The sequence below is a fragment of the Cucurbita pepo genome, chromosome LG14 (genome assembly GCF_002806865.2).
Source record: "Cucurbita pepo subsp. pepo cultivar mu-cu-16 chromosome LG14, ASM280686v2, whole genome shotgun sequence".
In the NCBI taxonomy this organism is placed as follows: Eukaryota; Viridiplantae; Streptophyta; class Magnoliopsida; order Cucurbitales; family Cucurbitaceae; genus Cucurbita; species Cucurbita pepo.
In genome coordinates, this window is record NC_036651.1 from 5,027,660 (window position 1) to 5,051,874 (window position 24,215).

At 36.0% G+C, this 24,215-nt stretch overlaps 2 protein-coding genes and 1 pseudogene across 2 annotated transcripts; 2 read left to right on the top strand and 1 right to left on the bottom strand.

The window, feature by feature from the left end:
* Window positions 1–4,578: 4,578 nt before the first annotated feature.
* LOC111810445 lies at window positions 4,579–6,621 on the top strand (annotated as a pseudogene).
* A 1,183-nt stretch (window positions 6,622–7,804) lies between these two features.
* Window positions 7,805–11,242, top strand: LOC111810715 (adenylyltransferase and sulfurtransferase MOCS3). Its single transcript, XM_023697471.1, has 11 exons — window positions 7,805–8,169; window positions 8,255–8,347; window positions 8,452–8,507; window positions 8,658–8,722; window positions 8,803–8,877; window positions 9,012–9,090; window positions 9,270–9,308; window positions 9,450–9,558; window positions 9,763–9,881; window positions 10,396–10,512; window positions 10,647–11,242. Exons 1-11 carry the CDS (start codon window positions 7,911–7,913, stop codon window positions 11,040–11,042), a joined length of 1,407 nt encoding a protein of 468 aa, XP_023553239.1. The 5' UTR covers window positions 7,805–7,910; the 3' UTR covers window positions 11,043–11,242.
* Window positions 11,243–15,025: 3,783 nt separating this feature from the next.
* On the bottom strand, window positions 15,026–23,941 carry LOC111810317 (uncharacterized membrane protein YuiD-like). Its single transcript, XM_023697014.1, has 5 exons — window positions 23,707–23,941; window positions 20,598–20,754; window positions 15,914–15,964; window positions 15,574–15,666; window positions 15,026–15,270 (listed from the first exon to the last, which is right to left on the bottom strand). The coding sequence occupies exons 1-5, from the start codon at window positions 23,829–23,831 to the stop codon at window positions 15,211–15,213; spliced, it is 486 nt and encodes a 161-aa protein (XP_023552782.1). The 5' UTR covers window positions 23,832–23,941; the 3' UTR covers window positions 15,026–15,210.
* Window positions 23,942–24,215: the final 274 nt, after the last annotated feature.

Consider the following 24,215-nt stretch of genomic DNA (forward strand, 5'->3'; position numbering starts at 1 on the left):
GGTTCCACTGACCTCCAGACGTCGCTACAGATTAGCTTGACCAGATTGTCCACGGGGTGTGCGAGCGCCATGGGGATTCACACTCGTACGTGTGAGTCGTGTGTAGGGAAGTACTACACATCCAATTTGTCCAAGACTGGAGGCCACCATTATGATGTTTAGAGATTAGGTCCCTAAATCATGATTGCATGTGTTTGCATTAGCATGACCCCTATAGTCGGGTCACTTACTGAGTATTTCGAAGAAATACTCAGGCCGTGTGCCATATTATTTTTCAGGTAAAGGCATGGCGCCCGTATTGACGATGGTATCGTAATCAGAGACTGTGGCGCGCATAGGGTGTTTGCATTTCATTTATTTAAATTATTTGATTTGTAATAGTTTTTATCTTATTTTAAATTCCAACCTGATGTTTTGAAACACGTAAGTCAAGTCTATCAGTTTTTTCTAGCAGTTTAATGTATTCTCAAGTTTTAAATTTTCTCGTACTTATTATGAGCATTTAAGAATTATATTTCGCATTTAAGATTAGGATGAGAGGTTAGTGGCGACTCTAGGTAGGTAGAAATTTAGGGTCATTACAAAGGGGACCTTGTGGACCTACATATTATAAGCTTCAATCATATAAAATTAATTAACTAACTTTTTAATTAATCAATTTTCATTCATTAACTATAGGTGACTCCACTGTAGACCTAGAGTTGCATTCTTATGCAGTGTAGGACAAGTTATGTCATTGATATAATCATTACAAGCAAGTCAATCCTTCACAAATTGTTCATAGTTACACTGGATCAAAAGTCCACTTTACCTCTTTAATTACATCTTTCATCTTAAGTACCACCGAGATTCTCTAATGAACAATTTGTTTATGATCCAATCATAAACCAAATCCCTCTTGTGCCAGAGGGTGGGCCCCATTGTTCAATTCCGGAAATCAGTACTTAAACAACAACTCATCTACTTTCCTTATATGGGAAGGAGTGAATTACATCCCATGATATTATGTTCCCAACTCCCTATTTGATCAAGTCTTAGAATCTTAGGCATATTGAATCGGCTAAAAAGAGTCATTTTCACCCATGTAAATTAAAGGACATGCCCTCACAGGCAGAAGTTCATAATTCACTCAGAATTAAGATCGAGTCGCATATGATCATCATGTGAAATATTAATCTTCTCAATTAACGGATTTATAAAGAGTGATTACATATTTCTTGGTCCAGTCTTATACAAACTCATTGTATAGGATACCCCCACTTACATGTCTCCACATGAACGATTTGGATCAAATCATTTGTAACGATTACAAAGTGGGTTGTATCAATAGTGTTTCCAAGATAAGGCACCCAACCTTATCCATATACTATAGACTCTTTAGGTATTACTTGAACACGATCCTCTTGTATTTCAACCACATACTATTCAAGATTACACTAATAACCTTGGATTATGATAATAATTAAATTACAAATAAAATAATAAAAATTATTGTTAGAAACTAAATAATTAATTACAAGGCTTTAGGCATAAATATCAACAGTAGGCTAGTCTACATAATCTAAAATTGAGAGCTCTAGTACCAAATGTAACGACTCTAAATGTTTACATACTCAGAGTCGCTACTAACGTCTCATACTCATCTCTAATGCCGAAATATAACTCTTAAAAGAAAACATCATCTATAATATAAGTGTTGGAAACATTTAAAATATCCTCTTCTCTGGAAAACACAGTCTTACATGTTTAAATACAAAATACTGAAATTTAGAGAAAACAAAAACAAATACAAAATAATTTAAAACGATGAAATGCAAAACAACCTATTCTAACCTCAGACCAGGAATTTAAATATGAGTCTACCCTATGCACGTGCCACAGTCTCTACTCATGATGTCGCCGTCCTCCGTACAAGTGCACCTTGCTTTTACCTGAAAAATAATGTGGCACCCATCTGGAGTATTTCGAAGAATACTTAATAAGTGGCACCATTATAGGAGGTCATGCAAATGCAAAACTTGCAATCATGCTCTTGGGACCTATCTCTATTCTCTAGGGGTGGCCTCCAGTCTCGGACTAATATGAATGTGTTGTACTTCCCTACACACGACCCACACGTGCGAGTGTGAATCCCCAGGGGGCTCACACACCCCCTGGATCCTCTTTGGTCAATCTAATCTGTAGCAACGTCCGGAGGTCAGCGAAACCCCTTGGTGTCATGCTCCCCATGAACACCCTCATCATCATACTATGCGCGTCCGCACTATCGTCTCTGGGGAAGTATCCCTATACTTATGAACATATAATATGCAAGAGGTCCCTCTAAATTTCATCTTATCATCTCTTCTGACACAACCCTCTAGTCTCATCTCTTTGTTACATTAAGTAACACATGCTCGTTGGATATTTATATTAATATCATTTTCATGCTATTAGGGTCGTGTCCTATGTCGGTCTATCAGCATGATGCAATATGGCACTCATCATCATACAACATGCTTAATATGAAAAGCATCAACATATTAAGACAACGTCATGCAATAAATTTTACGTGCATCATCAAGCATCATAACTCATACATCAAGTATATCAATACGTCATACATCGAAATATATATATTACGTGCATCATCAAGCATCATAACTTATACATCATCATATACTCATACATCATAAATTGTAACGCATACAATTTCTAACATATCCTATAGTAAGACCACTTCATGATGAGCTTAAGCTAGTGTCACCAATTTATTCTTAATGAATTTCGATTTTGTTCTTTGAAATCCATGTCAACCTTGTGAACCCATGACATCAATTTTAAATTTTGAACTTTTATCAAATTATTTCGCTAAATTTTACAATGGTTCATGTGTTAGACTTCGTAGAGACATTTTACATGATTAGAGTCTTGAATTTTTTTTTTTTTTTTTTTTTTTTTTTTTTTTTTTTTTTTTTTTTTTTTNGTGCAATAAATTATTATAGATAAAAATTTAAATCCCTGGTGAAGGAATTCCGTCTAATTAAGTTATAGTTAAATTGACGCTCCCTTTAAAAACTAGTTAAAATTAACAAGTTTATAAAAGTTGCATGAGTCATAATTCAAAAGGTTAGAACTCAAATAGGTCAATTTCTTTGTATTCTCGGCCGAGTAAAATGCTTCACTTCCTTATTACGAGTGTGCTTAAAGATCTCATTCTTGATATGCTTATGATTTAATTTCTAACTAACTAATTGCAACACATTAATATCATTCCATAAAATACGAAGAAGAAAAAGGAAATGATTTTTTTTTTTTAAAAGATAGTTTCATCCATAATTACTTGTGCATACATTTCTTGACCTCAATAGCAGAGCCACTTACGAAATATTTATTAAAATACTGAAATCACGTGTTATTCTTACTTTTTAGGTAAATGAAAGACACTCATGCATGGATGACAAGGTAGCGGTTGGCCTTGGGACGACTGAAATTAGGATAGATGTATTTTTCTATCTTATGTTATTGTAGGCATTGTTTATTTCTATTTTGTAATTTTTCGTTGTTATTGTTCTATCGATTTTTGTTTAAAATGTTTTAAAAATTATTTGTCCGTGTTTCTTAACTAAACCACACATGTAGTAGCGACCTTATTATAGAAGGAAAATAGGGTCGTTATATTCATGTTATTTATGAATTATGTGACCTTATAATTTTTCGAAGGAAAGGTTCATAAACAGAACTTGAACTCGGTGGAGTGGAAGTAGACATCCAATTGGGATTCACTATCCTTAAACCCGTGAGTTTGCTCGTGAAATGTTTAGTCGTTGTGGTGTTTGAGTAGAAACTATGGTGGCATTATCTATATGGGGAAAAGAAGGTGCAAGTGCATACCACCATAAGAGCTTCAAGTTTCTGTTCACGCAAGAGGAGTTGAACATGAGGCATAAGAGGTGATTGGAGTTAGTGAAGGACTATGACACCAAAATCTTCTACCAATCAAGAAAAACTAACGTAGTGACAAACACAATGAACAGAAAAATTGTCCACTCATTTGCACTAATCACAAGACAAAGGGAACTACAGGAGGAGATATAGAGGGCCAGAATGTGGTCATGGTTAGATACATCAGTGCATAGCTGAGCATAGTTACGATCCAACCCAGTCTCTAGAGGCATATCATAAATGCTCAGAGCACAATTACGATCCAACCCACTTTCTAGAGGTATGTCAGGAATGTTCAGAGCACAGTTACAATCCAACTCACTCTCTAGAGGTATGTCATAAATGCTCATAGCACAGTTACAATCCAACCCACTCTCTAGAGGTATGTCATAAATGCTCTGAGCACTGTTACGATCAAACCCACTCTCTAGAGGCATATCATAAACGCTCAGAAAGCATATGCACAACTTAGAAAAGTTTGGGAACCAAAACTATCCATGAACTTAAAAAAAAAAAAGAATAATAAAGTAATATTTATTAACATATATAATGTTTACAAACCAAAAACACTATCAACTAATGTCCATAGTGAGTAGGAAGCATGGGATGTATTTGTAGCAAAGATGGGAGAGAGCCCCAACGTAGGAATGAATCATGTTGAACCCTTTCATCTCCTTTCTTCTCATCCTTCCTTTCACTCATTCATTATCCCATGACTATCACCACGCGCTCTCCATCACTCTCCTCTACTTCGAATCCCAACGCTCCGGCCGCCTCCCCTACAACCAAAGACTCCCTTGGCGCCACCACTCTGCCCTCTCCGATGGCCTCCACCAAGGAGTACGTACACACACCTTTTTCTCTTTCTTTCTTTAACTTCATCCAATAATATTCATTTGCCTTTTTGTTTCCATTTTCAGGTGGACTTAGTGGGAGGCTACTACGACGCCGGCGACAACATCAAATTCGGTTTACCAATGGCCTTCACCGTCACAATGCTGTCATGGGGTGTCATTGAATATGGAGAACAACTCGCCGCTGCCGGAGAGTACACTCACGCGCTGGAAGCTATCAAGTGGGGCACTGATTACTTCATCAAAGCCCATCCTCACCCCAACGTCTTCTGGGCACAGGTTACCTACTCAACCAAATTCAGGCGGCGCGTGAATTACACGCGTCTCATATTGATGATCATAACAAATCAAGTTTTTATTTTCCCAGGTGGGAGATGAGGCAACGGATCACTACTGCTGGCAACGGCCGGAGGATATGACGACGTCACGGCAAGCCTACAAGATCGACGAAAACAACCCGGGTTCCGATGTGGCTGGAGAGACGGCGGCGGCTATGGCGGCAGCAGCCATTGTGTTTAGTAGAACAAACCCACACTACTCCCATGTACTGCTGCACCATGCACAAGAGGCAAGTAGAACAACTCAAAAAAATAACATGAAATTAATAAATAAAATAAATGGAACTGTTGGAACAAAAAGTAAACTTTATTTCATAATTTTTTTATTTCAATGGAGCTGCAAGAGACTCCGTAGAAACTATTTCATGTTTGTATTTTTTGATAATGAAAGTGTACCCGTATTTATAATAGACAATTTGTTCCTAAAATATCTAAAATATTTTTATTTCTAAAATACTTAAGTCATTTTGGTAAATGAATATAGATCGGGCTCATATAATTATTGGGTTTGACCCAATTGGACTAGTAATGATATTTTAACAAATATTGTGGTGCAGTTGTTCGAGTTTGGCGATAAGCACAGAGGGAAATACGACGAGAGTATTAAAGAGGCAAAAGGGTATTACTCGTCAGTGAGCGGGTACAAGGACGAGCTGCTGTGGGCAGCAATGTGGCTGTACAAGAGCAGTGGAAGGGAAGAGTACCTTAAATATGTGCTGGAAAATGGGAAGAATTTTGGTGGGATTACTTGGGGGCATCAATGAGTTTAGTTGGGATGTTAAGTATGCTGGCCTCCAAATCCTTGTATCCATGGTAATTTCTCTCTAGAACTCCATTTTGTTCGTGTAAAAAGTAATAAAAATGGTAACTTTTTCCTTTAATCTTAGTTGCGAATGGAAGAACAATCGAAGGAACATAAGTCCATAATGGAAGCCTACCGAGCAAAGGCGGAGCATTACCTTTGTGGCTGTCTCAACAAGAACAAGAACAACTCGACTAACTTGAAACGCACCCGAGGAGGCTTACTCTATACTCGCAAATGGAATAACCTCCAATACGTCTCCACCGCAGCGTTTCTTCTCACCGTCTACTCCGACCATCTCCAAGCCTCAAATCAACGCCTCACATGTCATCAACACAAAGTGGGCCACCAAGAGATGTTGACTTTTGCGAAATCCCAAGTTGACTACATCTTGGGGGACAATCCAATGGCCATGAGCTACTTGGTCGGGTTTGGTCCACGGTATCCTCAAAGGGTGCACCATAGAGGAGCGTCGATTGAATCGATCAAAACGAACGGGGGATTCATCGGGTGCACGCAGGGGTATGATAATTGGTATGCTCGCCTTGATCCGAACCCTAATGTGTTGATGGGTGGTGTGGTGGGTGGACCCAATGAGAAAGATGAGTTCCATGATGAACGATCTAATTATATGCAAACTGAAGCTTGTACTTACAATACGGCGCCGTTGGTTGGTGTGTTTGCCAAATTGAGCCAAAATTAGAATGGAAAGACATACCTTATTGTGTGTAAAAATTTAATTCTGTTTTATTTTGAATTCAATGCATTTTTGGAGTACAAGTGAAATACCATGCATATGTATGTACGTATGTCTTCTAGTTGTCTGTTAGAGTATGAATTACTTCACCAATATGTTACATATGGACGTGTACACCACGATATAATACACGCTCCTTTCTTTTTGTGTTTTTCGGTATCATGAGTGTGCGTTAATTTGTAATCAAGCTTAGAGGTATATATACGAGATTGTTGAGTGGGTTTATGGAATATGCGAGAATTATGTATAGAGAAGTACTGTATAGACTTACCTTAAGAAAAGTAGGTTCACACTATGAATCATGTTATATGTGATTACATTTCTCAATCTTAGAAATCCTAACAGTGAACTCGACAATTTGAAATTTCGAACCGACCCAACCAGAATTATAAAGATTGGGTTGGGTTAGATAACATTTTGAGTTGAGTTAGGCTAATTTTCTAAAACCAAATAGGTTCAGTCGGCTAGTGTGGTTATTGGACATAATAAGAAAACTTGGATGTGTTTGCGGGTGAACTTTTAATATATTTTATATAAGATATGTATAGTTTAGCAACTCAAACACAACTAGAAATAGAGCATTGAGTTGGGTTGTGTAACAATTTCTGGTTAAGTTGGTTACCAATTCAACCCAACCAAACTCTTGGGTTAGCCCAAAACATTTCTTCTACTCAACCCGACCCATATACACCCCTAATACTATATGCTACAAACATAGTTCATATATCATACAAATTTTAATTTAATTTAAAATTTAAATTACAATAATTTAGAAGAGTTTATATATGATATAAAACAATAATTTAGTAATATGATATAAAACAATAATTTAGTAATTACAATAAATTACAATAATTTAGTAATATGATCAATTTAATTGAAAGAAAATTTTGAAGTATTTAAGTTTATATATGATATATTAAATGTATAAAATATATTTAATAAGAAGAGTTTAAATTAATATTTAATAAATTTAAAATAAAAAAATATATTTAATTTAAAATGTTAAATTAATATTTAATATATTAAATAGAAAATAGACAAAAGACAACATTTTAAACATTTGGGGAAGTTTGAAATAAGGAAAGGACAAAACTACCCTTCTGGAGTCAAATCGAAGAAGTGGCAACTGATTTTGGGCTGACTTTTCCAAATCGCTTCCTTCCTGCTTCGATGTTGTTAGGGTTCTAAGCTTCCTTTCGTCCTACTCCCTTTGTGAACTGAGCTTTACCAGGATGGCCTCCACTACCACAGAATCTTCTCGTATTCTTCACGAAATCGAGACCTTGAAATCCGCCAGGTCCGACTTAGATCGTCGTATTTCATCTCTCGAGTCCCAGCTCCGCGACCTGAATCATCACCAGAACAATGGCGTCTCTCATGCCCCTTCCGCTTCATTATCCACTCTCGACTCCACTTTTCCTCATGGATTGTCCCCCGACATGATTTACAGATACAGTCGCCACCTCCTCCTTCCTACCTTCGGAGTCCAAGGTCTGCTTTCTCTACCAATTCCTTCTCGAATTGACTAAACGATTACAAAGTGACGCATTAATTAACTCAACTGCGTTTGTTTTAGCGCAATCGCGGCTTTTGAAGTCTTCGATTTTAGTAGTTGGAGCGGGAGGGTTGGGCTCACCAGCTTTGATGTATCTTGCAGCTTGTGGGGTTGGTAAGATGTTTGTACCATTTAGAAGTTTGATTAGAACTGTATATTTTATTGTTTTCAATTGAGTAATTGCTTTGTGTTGCATATGTTTGGAATTATGATTCTAGGTCGTCTGGGAATTGTTGATCATGATGTAGTTGAGCTAAATAACATGCATCGGCAGGTAACCTTTTGTCTTTAATGCTCAATTGCATTATATTTCAAGTACTTCTGGCCTTTTTGTTTTATAAACTATTAGAACTCTGTTTCATTAATATGATTCTGTTACTAGATTATAAATCTACTGACTACTTAAATACATTTTATATCTCAGATCATCCATACTGAGGCATATATTGGACGGTCGAAAGTAGAATCGGCTGCTGCTACGTGTCACTCGTATGTTTTACCACCTGATATTTAGTTTGTAGGAGTTTTATAGCCCATGGTTTGGTAGTACTAATGTGCATTCATCCTAGGATCAACTCTACTGTCCAGATTGTTGAACACAAAGAAGCTCTTCGTACATCAAACGCTTTAGAAATTTTTAGCAAGTATCCTTATTGCAGTGATCTTAGAGTTTGATATTTCTACTCTTACCCTGACTTAAATTATCTGCTTATGAGCGTCCTGTGTTTTACTGTTTGCTGTTTTGAACATTTCGATTTTCTTAACTACAAAAACTTAGATATGATATCATAGTAGATGCAACAGATAATGCTCCTAGCCGATACATGATTAGTGATTGTTGTGTGGTGCTGGGAAAGGTAAATGATAAACTCTATTCTTCTTAGAAAGTAATTTAAGTCAGGAAATTATGGATGTTTCATTGAATTTGCTAATCATAAGTTCTATTAGTTTAACTAATGGCTGCTACAACATAACTGAACAGCTTAGTTTGTATATTTCCTTGACAAAGACTAATCATGTTACGATTTTCTTATAGCCTCTTGTGTCTGGTGCAGCTGTAGGTTTGGAGGGACAGGTACTCTAAGCAGTTGAATTCAGTTCATTATTCTAGAATCGCATAAATTCATTGTTTAGACAGATGATAATTTAGCTTATATTTTTATCTCTGATAAAATTAATTCATTAATCAATCTTATTTTCCATCCTTTTGGTGTAGCTGACAGTTTACAATTACAATGGAGGTCCATGCTACCGATGCCTATTTCCAACTCCCCCGCCAACAACAGCATGCCAAAGGTGTTCTGATAGTGGTGTTCTTGGAGTAGGTAGGTTGATGAATTTTCATTTTCCATTAGGCCAGTAACCCTGTGTGCTCTCCAAATTTTATTTTCCTCTTGAATATAGTCTGTACTGCAGAACCCAGAAATGGAATGCAGTTCAACATAACGTGTGTTCTAGTTCTTGTGTAATATGATTTTCATGTTCAAGCTTTCCTCGTTAATCTTATTCTTGTGCTATTTATTTTCCAGTTCCTGGGATCATTGGCTGTCTTCAAGCCTTGGAGGCTATAAAAATTGCAAGTGCAGTTGGTGAGCCACTTTCTGGACGGATGCTTCTGTTTGATGCCTTAGCAGCAAGGATCCGAATTGTATGTTTCATTTTTATATATAATTTTCTTCAACTGATTAATTTTAATGCTATTAACTGTTAGTATCATAGATATCATTTTACCCATCACCATTGTGCCCTGTTGGGAAGATGATCTTGTTAGACTCATTCTAATTTCTAGCAACTATGATGATTTTAAATGAAAATCTGATTGGACATGGAGGGAGTCAGTTTGAATAGTGAAAGTCGTCTTCACCTGATGCTTCCAAGGTCATTTGTTCGAATATTTGGGTGTGCTTAATAGAGAGAACTCTGGATGTCTGAAAAGTGGGCTATCGAGCCTAACTATATAACTATCGAGCACTCTGAATGTGCTTAATAGAGAGAACAATGGATGTCTGAGGCTAACTATGAATTAGGGTTCCTAACTATCGAGCCTTCCGTCCAAACTAGCCAGTGGAACGATAAAGCCAGCCTTCCTTCCTTTGTGTTATAGACTGTCATTTCTAGCTTCCCTTCTCTTAAGTCATACTAAGTTGTATAGTTAAACACAGGTCAAGATTCGTGGAAGGTCGTTGCAGTGTGAAGTATGTGGAGAAAATTCTAAATTCAAAGCAGCACAATTTCAAGAATTCGACTATGAGAAGTTCACCCAGTCTCCATTATCTACGGTACTTTTTGAATTACATGTGCAAATACTTTTCCTTCATGCATATCATCTGGCACACCTTTTTTCCGAGCCGAGCGTAATATTTGGCTAAAACCGAGCATGTGTTAAGCAGTTCCTCTGATTGTTGATTTGCAGTCTCCTCTGAGGTTAAAACTACTGGAGCCACACTCAAGAATAAGTGCCAAAGAGTACAGTGATCGACTTCATAAAGGCGAATCACACGTGCTTTTGGATGTCCGTCCCGAGCACCATTTCAGAATTGTTTCTCTTCCGAACTCCCTTAACGTTCCGCTGTCTAGTTTGGACGGAAGGCTGGAAGAAGTTGGTTTGGCTCTGAAGGGAGAGAAACATAAACAGGGTTCAGACTCCTCCAGTGGTGATGTTCAATTATACGTTGTTTGTAGGAGAGGGAATGATTCTCAAAGAGCCGTCAAGGCTCTCCAGGAGAAAGGGTTCAGTTCAGCTAAGGATATCATTGGTGGATTGGAGGGTTGGGCCCGCGAGGTAGACCCCACTTTCCCTTCCTATTAATTTGGTCGCCCATTCTTGTATATTTTTTGCTTTGAACCACAGCCCTTTGCTTTCCCATACACAAATGGTTTACTTGTTTGTTTCACTCAGTAGCGACAGTTTTGAAAAGGATGGTTACAATGATAAATGCCACCTCTATGACTGTTAGTTTCCTTATAATTTCTCCATTATAATTTATTAGCTTTGTTTGATTTTTGTTAGTTACATAGCTGAAAATGTCCTTTTTTTTTTTTATACTTAATCAAGAGGTAAGAGGTTCAAATGCTCTATTCAGACGTTTGTTGAACTCGAGAAAAAGATTGTATTCTTAATGATGTTTTGACTTTTGTTACTTCAAATGTTGTGGAAGTGTTGCAAATAATTTATTATTCGATAATTATTTTTATGTTTTTGGGCCTTTGCTTATGAACATCCTAATTGTTACATTTTTGTCCTTTAAAATTGTTCCAAAATAATTTTTTTTTTCAAAAATTTAAAGTGGAAAAAGAAATGTGATGAGGTAGAGATGCATATGAACACGTAGTTTCACTTCTATCAACTGAAAGTTTTGTTTGTAAACTCTTAAATAAATTTTATCATCTGAACAGACAACTCTTTCACTATCTTTTTTGCTAACCTCTAACTTGTAACACAAGTCAATTTAGTTTTGTTTTGAGGTTTATTTTACCTGTTGGGACAAAAAACAAGTTTCTTACTCAAAGAGTCTCGGTGTAAAATTTACCCATAGCTGTTGGGACAAAGAACAAGTTTCTTAACTCAAGAGTCGGCGGTGTAAAATTTACCATATATATATATATATTGAACAATATATAGTTGACATACAAAAGTGTATATATATATATATATATATATATAGATATATATATATATATATATATATTGAACAACATACAAAAGTATCCGGTTCAAAACACAAACTTAAAAAGTCTAAACTCTATGGTATATGGATAAAGTTGAGAGATGACAAGTTGGAGTACTAAAAGTAACATCAAAAGGTCAGTATCTTACCTCATATTTACCAAAGCAACATGATATTGTTTACCTTGTTCATAATTTAGAATTTGTACTAAATTACTGATGCATCGTGAGTGAATACTACATCGATTAAGTTCTTCAAGGTGGTAGGTCAAGTGGAGGTTGTTAAAAGGATATGTCCAAACCACTATTTAGTGATTCTAAGGGGCAACAAAAGGTTCAACCTCTTGATTGATTATGTCACGAAATTCTTTCAAGGTTTACCTCAGATAACAAAAGGTCATGCTGTCATTCGAGTAGTGGTGGGTCGTTGGACTCACAAGCTTACACAGATTACTTTGTGTAAAGTCTTAACCCTATGGGAAATAAAGACCTCGGTGTGTTGGGACGAGGTAGGCAAACGTGACTATTAGGATGAGAGTTAGTCCAAGCCACCAATGAGCCCATGTAAAAGATCGAGGCAAGAATGCACATGACTCAAAGTAGACAAAAGAGTTATGTCAACGTGAGGCGTAGAAACTTAGAGTTGTCAACAAGGTGAGCTAAGTCCACACTTCGTCAAACTCTCCTATTGGAACTTATGCCATAAAACCTCATAATTAATTATTTAGTTTTTAATAATTGTTTTATTATTTTATTTACATGATATAAAAAATCAAGATTATTAATATAATCTTAAATAGTATATGATTGATCTACCAAATTTGAAGGATTCAAATTAATATATTAGATAGGTTAATAAATATAAAAATATATTTAATTTAAAGAGTTCAAATTAATATTTAATATATTAGATAGGTTAAATCTAAATGGAAAAATTTATTAATATGAACCGTTGTAATTAATATTTAATATAGATATATTAAAAGAAAAAAAATATATATTTATTGTATTTATACATTAAATATTAAAATAATTCATATATATTTATACATTAAGTAAAAACATAGTTTGGAATTTGAATGATTCAAATTAGTCAAATGTATATTACAATATTTTATAACATATGATTTGAATAAAATATTATATCATAATATATTAGATATTTAAATATATTATTTGTTAAAGATTTTTTAAGAGTTAAATCACTTTTAGGTTGAGCCAACATGTTCTCTCACATTTTCTTAGAGACTCTCATTCTCCAATCTCTTTTGAATTTTCTCTCATGAGGCTCGCATAAGTCTTGACTTTGGAGTTCAGAGTTATAACAATGAAGATCTTGTAGAATGTGGAAGAACTTCTACGTTGTTGGAATACTTTAAGGAGCAGCTACAGTTTCTAGCAAGGTAAAGATCTTGCTCTCGTATTTATTGCTCTCTTTTAATTCTTAATAAAATCAAATCGGTTCACAATGCTTCCGCTATATGGATGAATAGTTCATTCCCTTTACCTTCAACATTCTAGATCGAATCGTACTGGTGACATACATATTTGCCCTACCACTGTCCCTCTCTGCAGTGCATAACGTATTCCATGAACTCACACTTCACAAATATGTGACTGACCCAACTCATGTGGTAGATTACGAATCCTTACCGATAAACGTTAACCTAAATTATGATGAAAGACCAATAAGAATTTTAGCATGAGAAGTGAATGTCATATGTATCAGGAAAATAATTTTTATTAAGGTACTACAACAAAAACCATCGGGCTAGAGAAACTATGTGGGAACAGAAAGAAGAAGGCTATGGAAATATTGAACAATTGTCATATCACGTTGTAAGATTGATAACAGCTCATCCTCTAGAAATTGTAGCCTCGTATCATCTTCTTTGAAAACAATATCATGAACGTGTCTCATACTTCTTTTAGTGTCTTGTCATCCCAAATGTGCTCTAACGTCTCTTTTCCGATTGTGGTCTTCAAGACAAACATTGTTTTGACTATTTTGATTCTCCATTTGTGCAAGATGCCATTAGGATTCTCTTCTGGCGGCATAGTTTCACTCCTGCCAACGACTCTCATAAGTCTTGTCCTTGTAAAGAGAAGGACATCACATGTTGTAACTGTGCTGTTGAGTTTCTTGATTCTTCCAACGATTTGAAAATCATTCATCGTGTTTTTTGATTCTTCCAACAATTTGAAAATCACTCGTCGTGTTAGTTATACCTCAGTAATACCAAACGAGCTTTTTCGACACAAAACTTGTAGAGCTACGAACTACTCATGACACAAAGAAACAAACTAATAATCTCAAAAAAAATGTTTCTGACGTGGAAGATCAAACATAGCTGCAACCATAGCATACTAAGAATTTCAAGAGATTAGACAACCTATACCAACTTCGCTCTAATACTAGATTATCGAATACATTTGGGAAACACACACTTTATTAACATCAATCAAGAAGAGTTTACAAGATGTAAAATATTACTACACTTTGTTTTGTTTGTGATTCTTGGGATAAAATTCAATGCGGGTGGAATGATATTATAGGAGAGACCAAACTTTTTTTTCTCTCTAAAATATCTAATCATTTATTTTTAAAATACCTTAAATCTTTTCCTAAAATATCTAATCATTTATTTCTAAAATACCTTAATTCTTTTCCTATCTTTATTACCAAAATAAAGAAATCATAAAATATATACGTATAATTATTGAATTAGGGTAGTGATGATATTTTAACGATCACCTATTTTTTAACATCAAAGGGAGATACATGGGAGATGCACATTATTATCATGATGTACATTAAAGTTATTAAGGAATTTGTTCAAAATCGAAATAGATCTGAAGGTTGTAATGGTGAGGAGTACATTGTTGAAAAACCTATATAGTTTTACACATAACTTTTGCATAATGTCACCTATTCGACTTGGAAAGATCGAAATCAGACTGATCAAAGGAGACAACCCTCATCTGCAACTTCCATGACACCCGACAAGAAACAACTAAAGCAGGCTCATCTGTATGTTTTAGTAAATACAAATGACATAAATGACATACAACCTTTCATAGAGTAGTTAGTTAGTATCTTTTCAATACTTACATAGGAAATATAATTTTTTCAAAAGAAAATTGATGCAATACGAATAGACACCATTCAAAATTTCTATATATATGTGTATATTATTTGACAAACAATAAGAATACTACGTACTAAGTGGGAAGCTAAGTACATCTACATTCGTTCAACTGGATAAGACAAGCAAGCACAAATTTAAGGACATGTCTCTGAACTGTACGCCTAATCTGAAACCCTCATCAGGTACGCAACTAAACATCCCAACACTGCCCCAGCAAGCACCTGCACCCAAACCCATATCGAAGTCTTAGATATCAACCATATAATTCCCAAAGGGGCAATGGGAGGGAAGGAGACTCAGAAATTCGGATAATGTCTCAAGTGCAAAGCGTGTGGAAGTTGGAAAACCTTTAGTGATCGATGAAGATCCCTCGAATGGCAACCGAAACACAGACCATATCAGTAACCAAATATGTTGGATGAATAATGCAGTTTATAACATGATGATATCAAACTCAGTCGTAAAATATTGTGAATACTAAAAAGAATAAACTATGACGACTTGAAAGGCATTTGACGAAAAACCTGGAGCGGGGTATGGCCAAGCGAATCCCGTAGAGGTCTAACGCTCGAGACAGGATGCTCGGGAGGAAGTTCACAGACAATCTGATTTAATAGCTGAAATATACGCAAGTTATTACATCAAGCAAGGAAAATTATGATATAGGTAGTAGATATGAATTTAATATGAAATGGGTCCTTCAAAGGATACAAACTTCTAGATGAAATGGGTTTTTCAAAGCTAAGCTGAACAGCGTGAGTGCTATGTGTAAAGGCAGGCTGATTTGAAATTTTCAACATATGCCATTGATTTCAAAAGACCATTGACAAATAAAAGTGTTTTCATACGAATCAACAACCGTACTTCAGCTTGGCGACCGGCATGGAGTCTAACACCAGTAGCATCATACATTACCTGTCAATTATCGTAGCACGTCGTTAGTACAGGAAGCATAAGAAAAACAACTGGAATATCTGTTATGTAAGAAGTGATGAGTAAGAGCCATCTACTGGATTTCTTTTTATCGTCTCACTTATTAATGTCGCAGTTTTTGGTGTAAGAATAGGAAATGAGGTAAGCTGTTGACCAGCTGTTTTCTACAATAAAGGGCTAACGTGATTACATTTCGAGTTCTAGCTTTACTGGGATTGGCTCAGTTCATCTTCATTAGGAGAAATATAAAAACTCGTTTTGAACTATAAAATAGAAAGCCCTGATTTATAAAGAAAAGAAGTTGACAACGAGATGGATACACAAGTATTCCAACACCAGAAGCATCTAGAATCTAGAAGTAGATGTTAAGACAAACCCAAAGATCTTTTAATTTATAAGAATGAGACACAAGTATGCCTCTCCTCTGGCTTGTAACCGTCTGCTCCCCCTCCAACCACCATGCCCATATCCATCCAGCCTTAATGAAATTACTCCAACCGATCAATCACCATTGACCACAAACTTCTCTCTATTGCTTGTGATGAACTTACCTGGTAGTCGTGCAACCTCCCACTGCCTATCGCATTCATGGAGTTCCTTCAGCTAGTCTCATCTTTCATCAGCCATCACCCAATCTATCCTTGCCTTCATTTGATGCCTCTATCTCTCTTCAACCTCATCAACCATTATCCCCACAGCCTGAACTTTTTTTATTGGAGCTCACCTCATCCTATTTATTCAACCATCAATCCATTCACCCACCCATCCAACATAACACCTTTCCAACTGCATACCCCTCACCCTTTACCCTGCTCTCGTACCTTCACCATTTGACCCCTATTCTGAGTAAACATGGTCTTTGCATTATGGCTATCCCCCCTCTACCACAACCAACTAAAAAGAAATCATGACAACTTCTGGGAAGAAATTCCAATTTAAAACGAAATTGCAAAATCTCCATACCACTGTCCACTATTATGATAAAACAACCTCACCGGCTCTTTTGAAGGGAGAATCGGTTGATCAATGAAATTTATCTCATGGAATGTTCAGGGTCTGGATCATGGAGAAAGTGCCCTTTGATCAAGAAAACTCTTCATCAATCCAATCTGGGAATTGTTTTTCTTCAGGAAACTAAAAAATCAGAGATCGACAATTATCTTGTTAAATCTCTTTGGAGTTCATCTCATATTAGTTGGGCATCACTTGATTTGATTGGAGCCTCTGGGGGTATCCTTGTTTTGAGGAGTGAACCAGAATTTTCAGTGCGAGAGGTTATCCAAGGTCACTTCTACGTCTTTGTTCATGTTTTGACGGTTGACGGTTTTTCTTTTTAGCTTTCTGTTGTTTATGGGCCACCAGTAATGATGTCCGTAAGAAATTCCAAGTTGTGATTCTTTGGGTGCAAGTATGTCTCCTGGTACAAATGATTTAAATGCTAAATTTTTAAGTTACTCTTGGAACACTACTAAGCATGATGTAATGGTCATGCTTCATGATTTCTATTCTTCTGGAATTATTAACGTGGCGTTGAATGAAACTATCATTGTTTAATCCCAAAGTGAATTGACTCCAAATCTGTCACTGACTATAGCCCAATCAGTCTCATTCCATGTGCATACAAGATTATTGCTTGTGTTTTATCTAATAGATTGAAACTGGTCTTTCCTACTATTATTGCTTAGAATCAACTGCCATTTGTAGCTAATCCACAAATTCTGCATGCTTCTTCATTGGCCAATGAATTGGTTGATGACTGGAATGTCTCTCGTAATAAGGGTATGGTTCCAAAATTGGACCTTGCAAAAACATTTGATAAAGTTGATTGGGATTTTTTGGACGTTATTCTTCTCGGGACATTCTTCAAGGTGATCTGCTTTCCCCTTTTCTCTTCATTTTAGCCTTTGAGTGTCTTAGCAGATTAATATCTCATGATGCTCGATTGGGAAAGATCGCAACCCATCCTTGATGATGATGCATGGTTGTTTTCTACTTTTGATTAGAAGTTTTGACACATCTTAATATTGTGAAATTAATTTAATTGGCTTCTGGTTTGAATATTAATCTTTCTAAGAGTGGTCTTCCACCAGGAGGTAATTAAAAAATAGTTGTGAAGCTATCGTGGTCTACCTTTATGAGATAGAACTGGACTAGTTATTGACATAATTTGGTTGTAAACAAGGTTCAATGCCTTCAACCTATCGTGGTCTTCCACCAGGAGGTAATTAAAAAATACACTTCATTCCAGTAGCCAGTTCTTCAAATAATTCAGCACAAACCTTTAGGACTTGGAAATATTCATTTATTTCCAAAGGAGGTAGGCATAGCCTTATCCAAACCACCCTTTCTAGTATGCCGATTTACATGTCGTAATTTAAACTGCCAGCAAAGATTTCCTCTTCTTTGGACAAGCTTGTTCATAGTTTCTTTTGGAAAGGTTCCAAAGGAGAAGGTGGAATGCATTATGTTAATTGAGAGACAACACAGCTTCCCCAACGATTAGGTGGCATTAGCACCGGGAACTTTTATCATCAGAATTTGACTCGTTTGGCTGAATGGATTTAGAGATTTCTAAACGAGAGAGACACCTTGTGGCGCAGACTTATTTTTGCTAAATATTATGGCTCCCAGATTGATTGTGTTTGGCCTCGTCTAATTTTGAGAGGTTCACACAAATCACCTTGGCGTCATATTTGCTCCAGTTTATCTCTTGTTAAGTCTCATGCCTGTCGTTTTGGTAATGATCGATCAATTTCATTTTAGCGTGATTCTTGGTTGAGTTATGAAGCTATTGATACTGTCTTCTCTCCTCTTTATAGACTCACTTCTCAGCCAAATAGTCCAGTTGCTGACGTCTGGGTTCCTTTACTAATGCCTGGGATTTGAGCTTCTGTAGGAACCCTAATGAATTGGAGACAACTGAATGGTCCAATCTCTCTCATCTTCTATCCTCAATTAGGTTAAGGAACCTGAATGATTATTGGTCTTGGCCTCTTGATCCTTCCAATACTTTTACTGTTAAATCTCGTATAGAAAATATTGTGGGTACAAATGAACCCTTGTTGAATAATCTATACTCAGTGATTTGGCAAGATGCTTATTCAAAGAAGATTAAAATCTTTCTTTGGGAACGTAATCTTCAACAGAGAATGTCATACATCAACCTTTTTCCATCTTGGTGTGTTATGTGTTCCGCAGTTTCAGAGAATCATAGTCACCTATTTGCTCGCTGTATTTTACTTCTAGATACTGGGATATTATTCTAGCTGCTTTCGACTGGTCCATACATTTGCCTAACACCATCTTTGATTTTCTTGCTTCAATTTTGGTAGCTACGGTTGGCTCTTAATAGTCTTTCTCAGGACAAACAGAATGTCAGAATTTTCCGAGATACTGAGATTCCTTTAATTGCTTTATGGATTTACTTCTGTTTCATGCGATGTATTGGAGTAAATGTAAATACCCTTTTAATACTTATAACCTCTTTGTTAATTTCTCATTGGAGAACACTTTCACATAATTTACCTATAGGTGTTTCGGGGTTTTCTCCCCCTATTTCATTTATCAATGAAATTGTCTCTCTTCTCAAAAAAGATAACTGCCATACAGGGCATTACAACTTATTGAAACTTCAGTTTCTGAAATAATTCTAAGAGGATGGATCGACTTGAACCAATGCCCACTTGGTTGAGGGAACATGTTTTATGCTAGTTGAGCTATGACCATGTTTGTCATTCTAAGAGGATGAATGATGTGGATGCACAAGGATGCTTCTCAAAATTTAAAACAGGAACCAATAGAGATATTTCTAGATGCAATGATGGGTTTTTGTGTTCATAGAGAAAACAAGTCTTGAATTTCTGTCAATAAAGAGTCCTTCCAGAATTGAAAGATCAAAGGACAAGATATACCAAAACATACCAGTCATTAATTCTATTTGCTTCAACAGTTTCAGGAATTCAAGGAATATAAAAATCACCCACCCACTAGTAACTTAATTCATACCAACCAAATGATATATATCAACCATTCAATACAAGGAAGCTACGGCATACAATTGATATCTTTCTAATGTACCATACAAATGTAGTGTGTATGTATATAAGTCAAATAAGAATATTACCTATATGAATATAGATTATATAATTGAAATCTCAACATATTCATTTACATCAAAATCTAAATCCTTGATGACAGCAGACGCATGCCAATTGAAGGCTTCATCTTAGCTGCCAGATTATGTTGAAGATATTTGATCTATGTAAATATTGCTGCCACTGACAGATCTAAAGTGCCATGTAATCCCCTATGATGAAACATGGTGTATCATGGCAATTTGTTGATCTGAATATCATAAAAAGTACTAGGTACCGATACTGAAATTCCTCAAAAAAACAAAAATCAATAGAATTCTCTAATTTAATCTCCCAAGGAACCAAAAACTAATTGATGAAATTTTGGACAATTAAAGATTTCTTATAATTTCCAAGGAGAGTCATGATTATAGATATTTTCATACAACGGTTGAGATTATCAAACAGAAAACAACAATAAAAGATATCATTATAGAAGTTAAACTCAAATAATGAACAAGACCTGGCAGTTAAGTACGTACAATGCATGCCAAAACCAAAGCAAGTGCAAAAGCTGGTCCCCCAGTTCCTTCTTGCAAGCCAATAGCTACAGCTAGAGACGTTACCGTGGCCGAATGTGATGAAGGCATTCCACCAGACCCCAGCATCCTTTTGGAATCCCATCTCTTCTCTTTGAACCTGCACAATCCATTATATTATCAGTGAAACAAGAAAGAAGAGGCAAAGGAAGAACAGCCCAGTATAGCTCTAGGATTCCGTTAACTTATTATCTGTTGCTGATCAAATAAATTGTCTCCTATATCTGTAAAATTACAAATTTGAGTCCTCAAAAACTCATTTTAATTATAATATTGAATTATCTAATTATTCAAAACAATATTTGGATTGTATTTGGATCATGTGACCCAAAAAGCGAAACAATTTGGCATATTTTTAAATTTAAAATTTACTACCAAACACAGTTTAGAAACAATGAAAACACGGAATACAACTTGGTTTTCTGTCAAATCCCTTGTTTTCAATTTTTGTTATCACTAACCGAACACACTTCTCAAAACAAATAATAAAGACAAGCAAAAACAAACAAGGATGAACCTTAATACTAGTTCACATAACTCACATTAAGCTTGATGAAATGATTTTGTACACACTTGTAATGAAACCGATGGGCTGAAGTTTTTAACCTTACACGGAGTGTTGCAACCTCCCTCCTTGGCCCATCTCACTTCAGCTTTTTGCCTCCAACTGGTGGTTTCTTTCCTTACTAACTCTCCTCAAATTCCAGTTTTAAAGAAAAATGTTCCTCTTTCTGGGTTTCATTTAGGCTACCTCCTCTTTGAGGTTGTCAAAAGCATTAATTCTAGCCAACACCTCCTTTTCTTACTCCTTAAAATCCCAGAGACCTCTTTGTTCCACAATTTAATAGTCCTTTGAGGGCCATCAGCTTCCTCATGAAGCAAACACCTTCCCAATATTTAGGGCTTTCCACATTCCACCACGGAGAAAAAGAAGATTGAAGGAGGGGTTGTCCAGCCACATGTTCTCAAATCTGAAAGGACATGACCGCAGTTTGGTTGCATGTGTAGTCTAAAGAGGAAGTTCCCCAGCGTAGCCTTCGTGGTGTTGTTTCATTCGCTTAATAATACTTTTTATTTAAAAACAAAAAATGGTTTCATTTGTAAATGAGAGACTTGAACACGCCTCCCATCAATAGGTGAATTAGAACATAACCAATAAAGATGGAAAATAAAGGGGAAAGAGGATACACTACCTATAACCATAGTAGCAAAGCCATCTTTCCCATAAAAAAAATCATCCATAAATTCCAAAAAAAAAAAATGATCATATGCTTTTCTAAAGTCAACATTAACGATTGCACTCTCCTCCTTCATGACTCAATACTATCTAATGCCTTTCACTTTCAAAACCTAGTCACGGATTTGTTTCCCACTCACAAAAGCACCCTGGATGGGGAAATAATGTTGGGAGGACCTTTTACATTCATTTTGCCGAAGTTTTAGATATGATCATCCAAAGACTAGAGACCATGTTAATAGACCTACAATCCTTGACTTCCCTAGCATCCGACTTCTTTGAATTCGAGTAAATATAGGTTTAGACGTTTTGTTCATGGTTGCACCCCCCACATCTCTCTCTTAGAATTCAATGAACACCTAAAGAAGTCATATTTTATCAAATCTCAATCCACAGACAAACTAACTGGCCAAGAGACTAACCTCATTGCAACTAAACATTGTGGCCTTAATAGACTAGAAACCAAGCTAATAGACCTAAGATCCATGAGTTAACTAGCATTCGACTTCTTGGAAATAGAGAAATATAGGTTTTGACATTTTTTTAATGATTGCATCCCCACACCTCTCTCAAAGAGTTCAATGAACACCTAAAGAAATCATATTTGATCAAATCGCAATTCTCTTGAAAGAAATATATAGACAAAAATTTTGGACCAAAAGCCTTACCCCATAGCAACTACATTTGTGGCCTTAATAGACTAGAAACCAAGCTAATAGACCTAAAATCCTTGACTTTCCTAGCATCCAACTTCTTTGAAATCGAGCAAATATAGGTTTTGATGTTTTGTTCATGGTTGCATCCCCCACACCTCTCCCATAGAGTTCAACGAACACCAAAAGAAATCAAATTTTATCAAACACAATTCTCTTGAAAAAAAAAAGCCACATACAAACTATCTAGGCCAAGAGCCTTACCCCTCGCAACTAAACATTGTGGCCTCAATTCTTCCAGCTAGAATAGTAAGTTCAAGGAAATCCCATTCCACATTGCTAATTGGGGTCCCAGTCCAAACCAACTACAAATAAGTAAGGAATAGCATTAGACGCATGCAAGGTAGAGAAGAAGTTCCAAAATATCCTCTTCAACGACAATCTTTGATCACTACACTCCCATCCTCCAACATCAGAGCAAAATACAGTTCCAAGATCTTTTGGCACTGACCATTTTATCAAAGTAGGAGGTCCTCCAATCTCCTTCTTTGACTCATTTTACCCTAGACTTTTGCCTCCATTTTGTCTCTCTGTTAGTGAGAACCTCAAAATCCCCTTCGAGACAATTTCATTCCTCCCTCACTTCCTTGCTTCAAGAATCAAGAGATTCCCTTTACAATCTGATACATACCAGTTTCATCAAGAAGCACACTTGAATTCACTCTAAAGAACCAAAATCAATTAATTCTGATATAGAACAAAACAAAAATTCATGAATTGAGTTCAAACAAATGTTCTGTAATAAAATTAAAAAATTAAACTAATGTTTATCGCATTAACTTTACAAGAATCTATTCCCTTGAAGAGATTAGAACAGTGGGATACCAACCCAAGCTAGAGAAGTTACAGAAACATAAATGGAAGCATAAAAAAAGTAACAATACAACAAAATTTCAAAACGAAGGTGGGTGTAATAGAACCCTAAATCTGATTGGGGGGATTAGAACCCAGTTTTCAAAAACACAGTGAAACCTAACCCGACGGTCTCAAACAGACTCATAAATTGACATTGTAGACAAATTAAGAAGCTATGAAATAGAAGCAGCATAAGATAGCAATTAAGAAGAAACAGTAGGAAGAGAAACGATGGAATAGAGAGTACCAGGTAGTGAAGAGCTTGAGAAACTGAGCGAGCGCGAAGGAAAGGAAGGCAGAGAGGAGAGGGAGATTTGAGGGGAGAAGTGAAGGCTTGTACGAGGCGTCGGCTGCTACGATCACTTCGTCCATTAGAGGCCGGAGCTTAGAGAAGAAAGAAGAAGAATGAAAATGAAGAACGCAGCAGCAGATGGAGCGTGGTCAGTGGTCCCCGTTTTTAGGCCCTAAGAATTAATGTGAGAAGTAAATAAATAACAAATACATCTAATTTTTGTCCAATTGGATGGATTTTTTCTTTTTTAATTTCCTTTCATCCACTTTAATTATATATATATATATATATATATATTCACATTATTCTCAACTATTCATCGTTTATAGTGGATCTAAACTTGATCCACAATCATTCTTCGATCAACTATTGTAGTTATAGTGAATTTCACGAGATTGTTTGTAGAATTTATAGATTTCAAGTATTTGAAGCATACGGGAGTGTTATTGCATGCATACATGAGT

What these genes read in the sequence shown, in the direction of transcription:
- LOC111810715 (XM_023697471.1), top strand. Translation starts at nt 7,911, where the DNA reads ATGGCCTCCACTACCACAGAATCTTCTCGTATTCTTCACGAAATCGAG. An exon ending in GTTGTGTGGTGCTGGGAAAG is followed by an intron (nt 9,091 to 9,269) that starts GTAAATGATAAA and finishes ATTTTCTTATAG; the next exon opens with CCTCTTGTGTCTGGTGCAGC. An exon ending in CTGTAGGTTTGGAGGGACAG is followed by an intron (nt 9,309 to 9,449) that starts GTACTCTAAGCA and finishes CTTTTGGTGTAG; the next exon opens with CTGACAGTTTACAATTACAA.
- LOC111810317 (XM_023697014.1), bottom strand. Translation starts at nt 23,831, where the DNA reads ATGGACGAAGTGATCGTAGCAGCCGACGCCTCGTACAAGCCTTCACTT. An exon ending in CTCAAGCTCTTCACTACCTG is followed by an intron (nt 20,755 to 23,706) that starts GTACTCTCTATT and finishes TGGATTGTGCAG; the next exon opens with GTTCAAAGAGAAGAGATGGG. An exon ending in ATGCCGGTCGCCAAGCTGAA is followed by an intron (nt 15,667 to 15,913) that starts GTACGGTTGTTG and finishes CGTATATTTCAG; the next exon opens with CTATTAAATCAGATTGTCTG.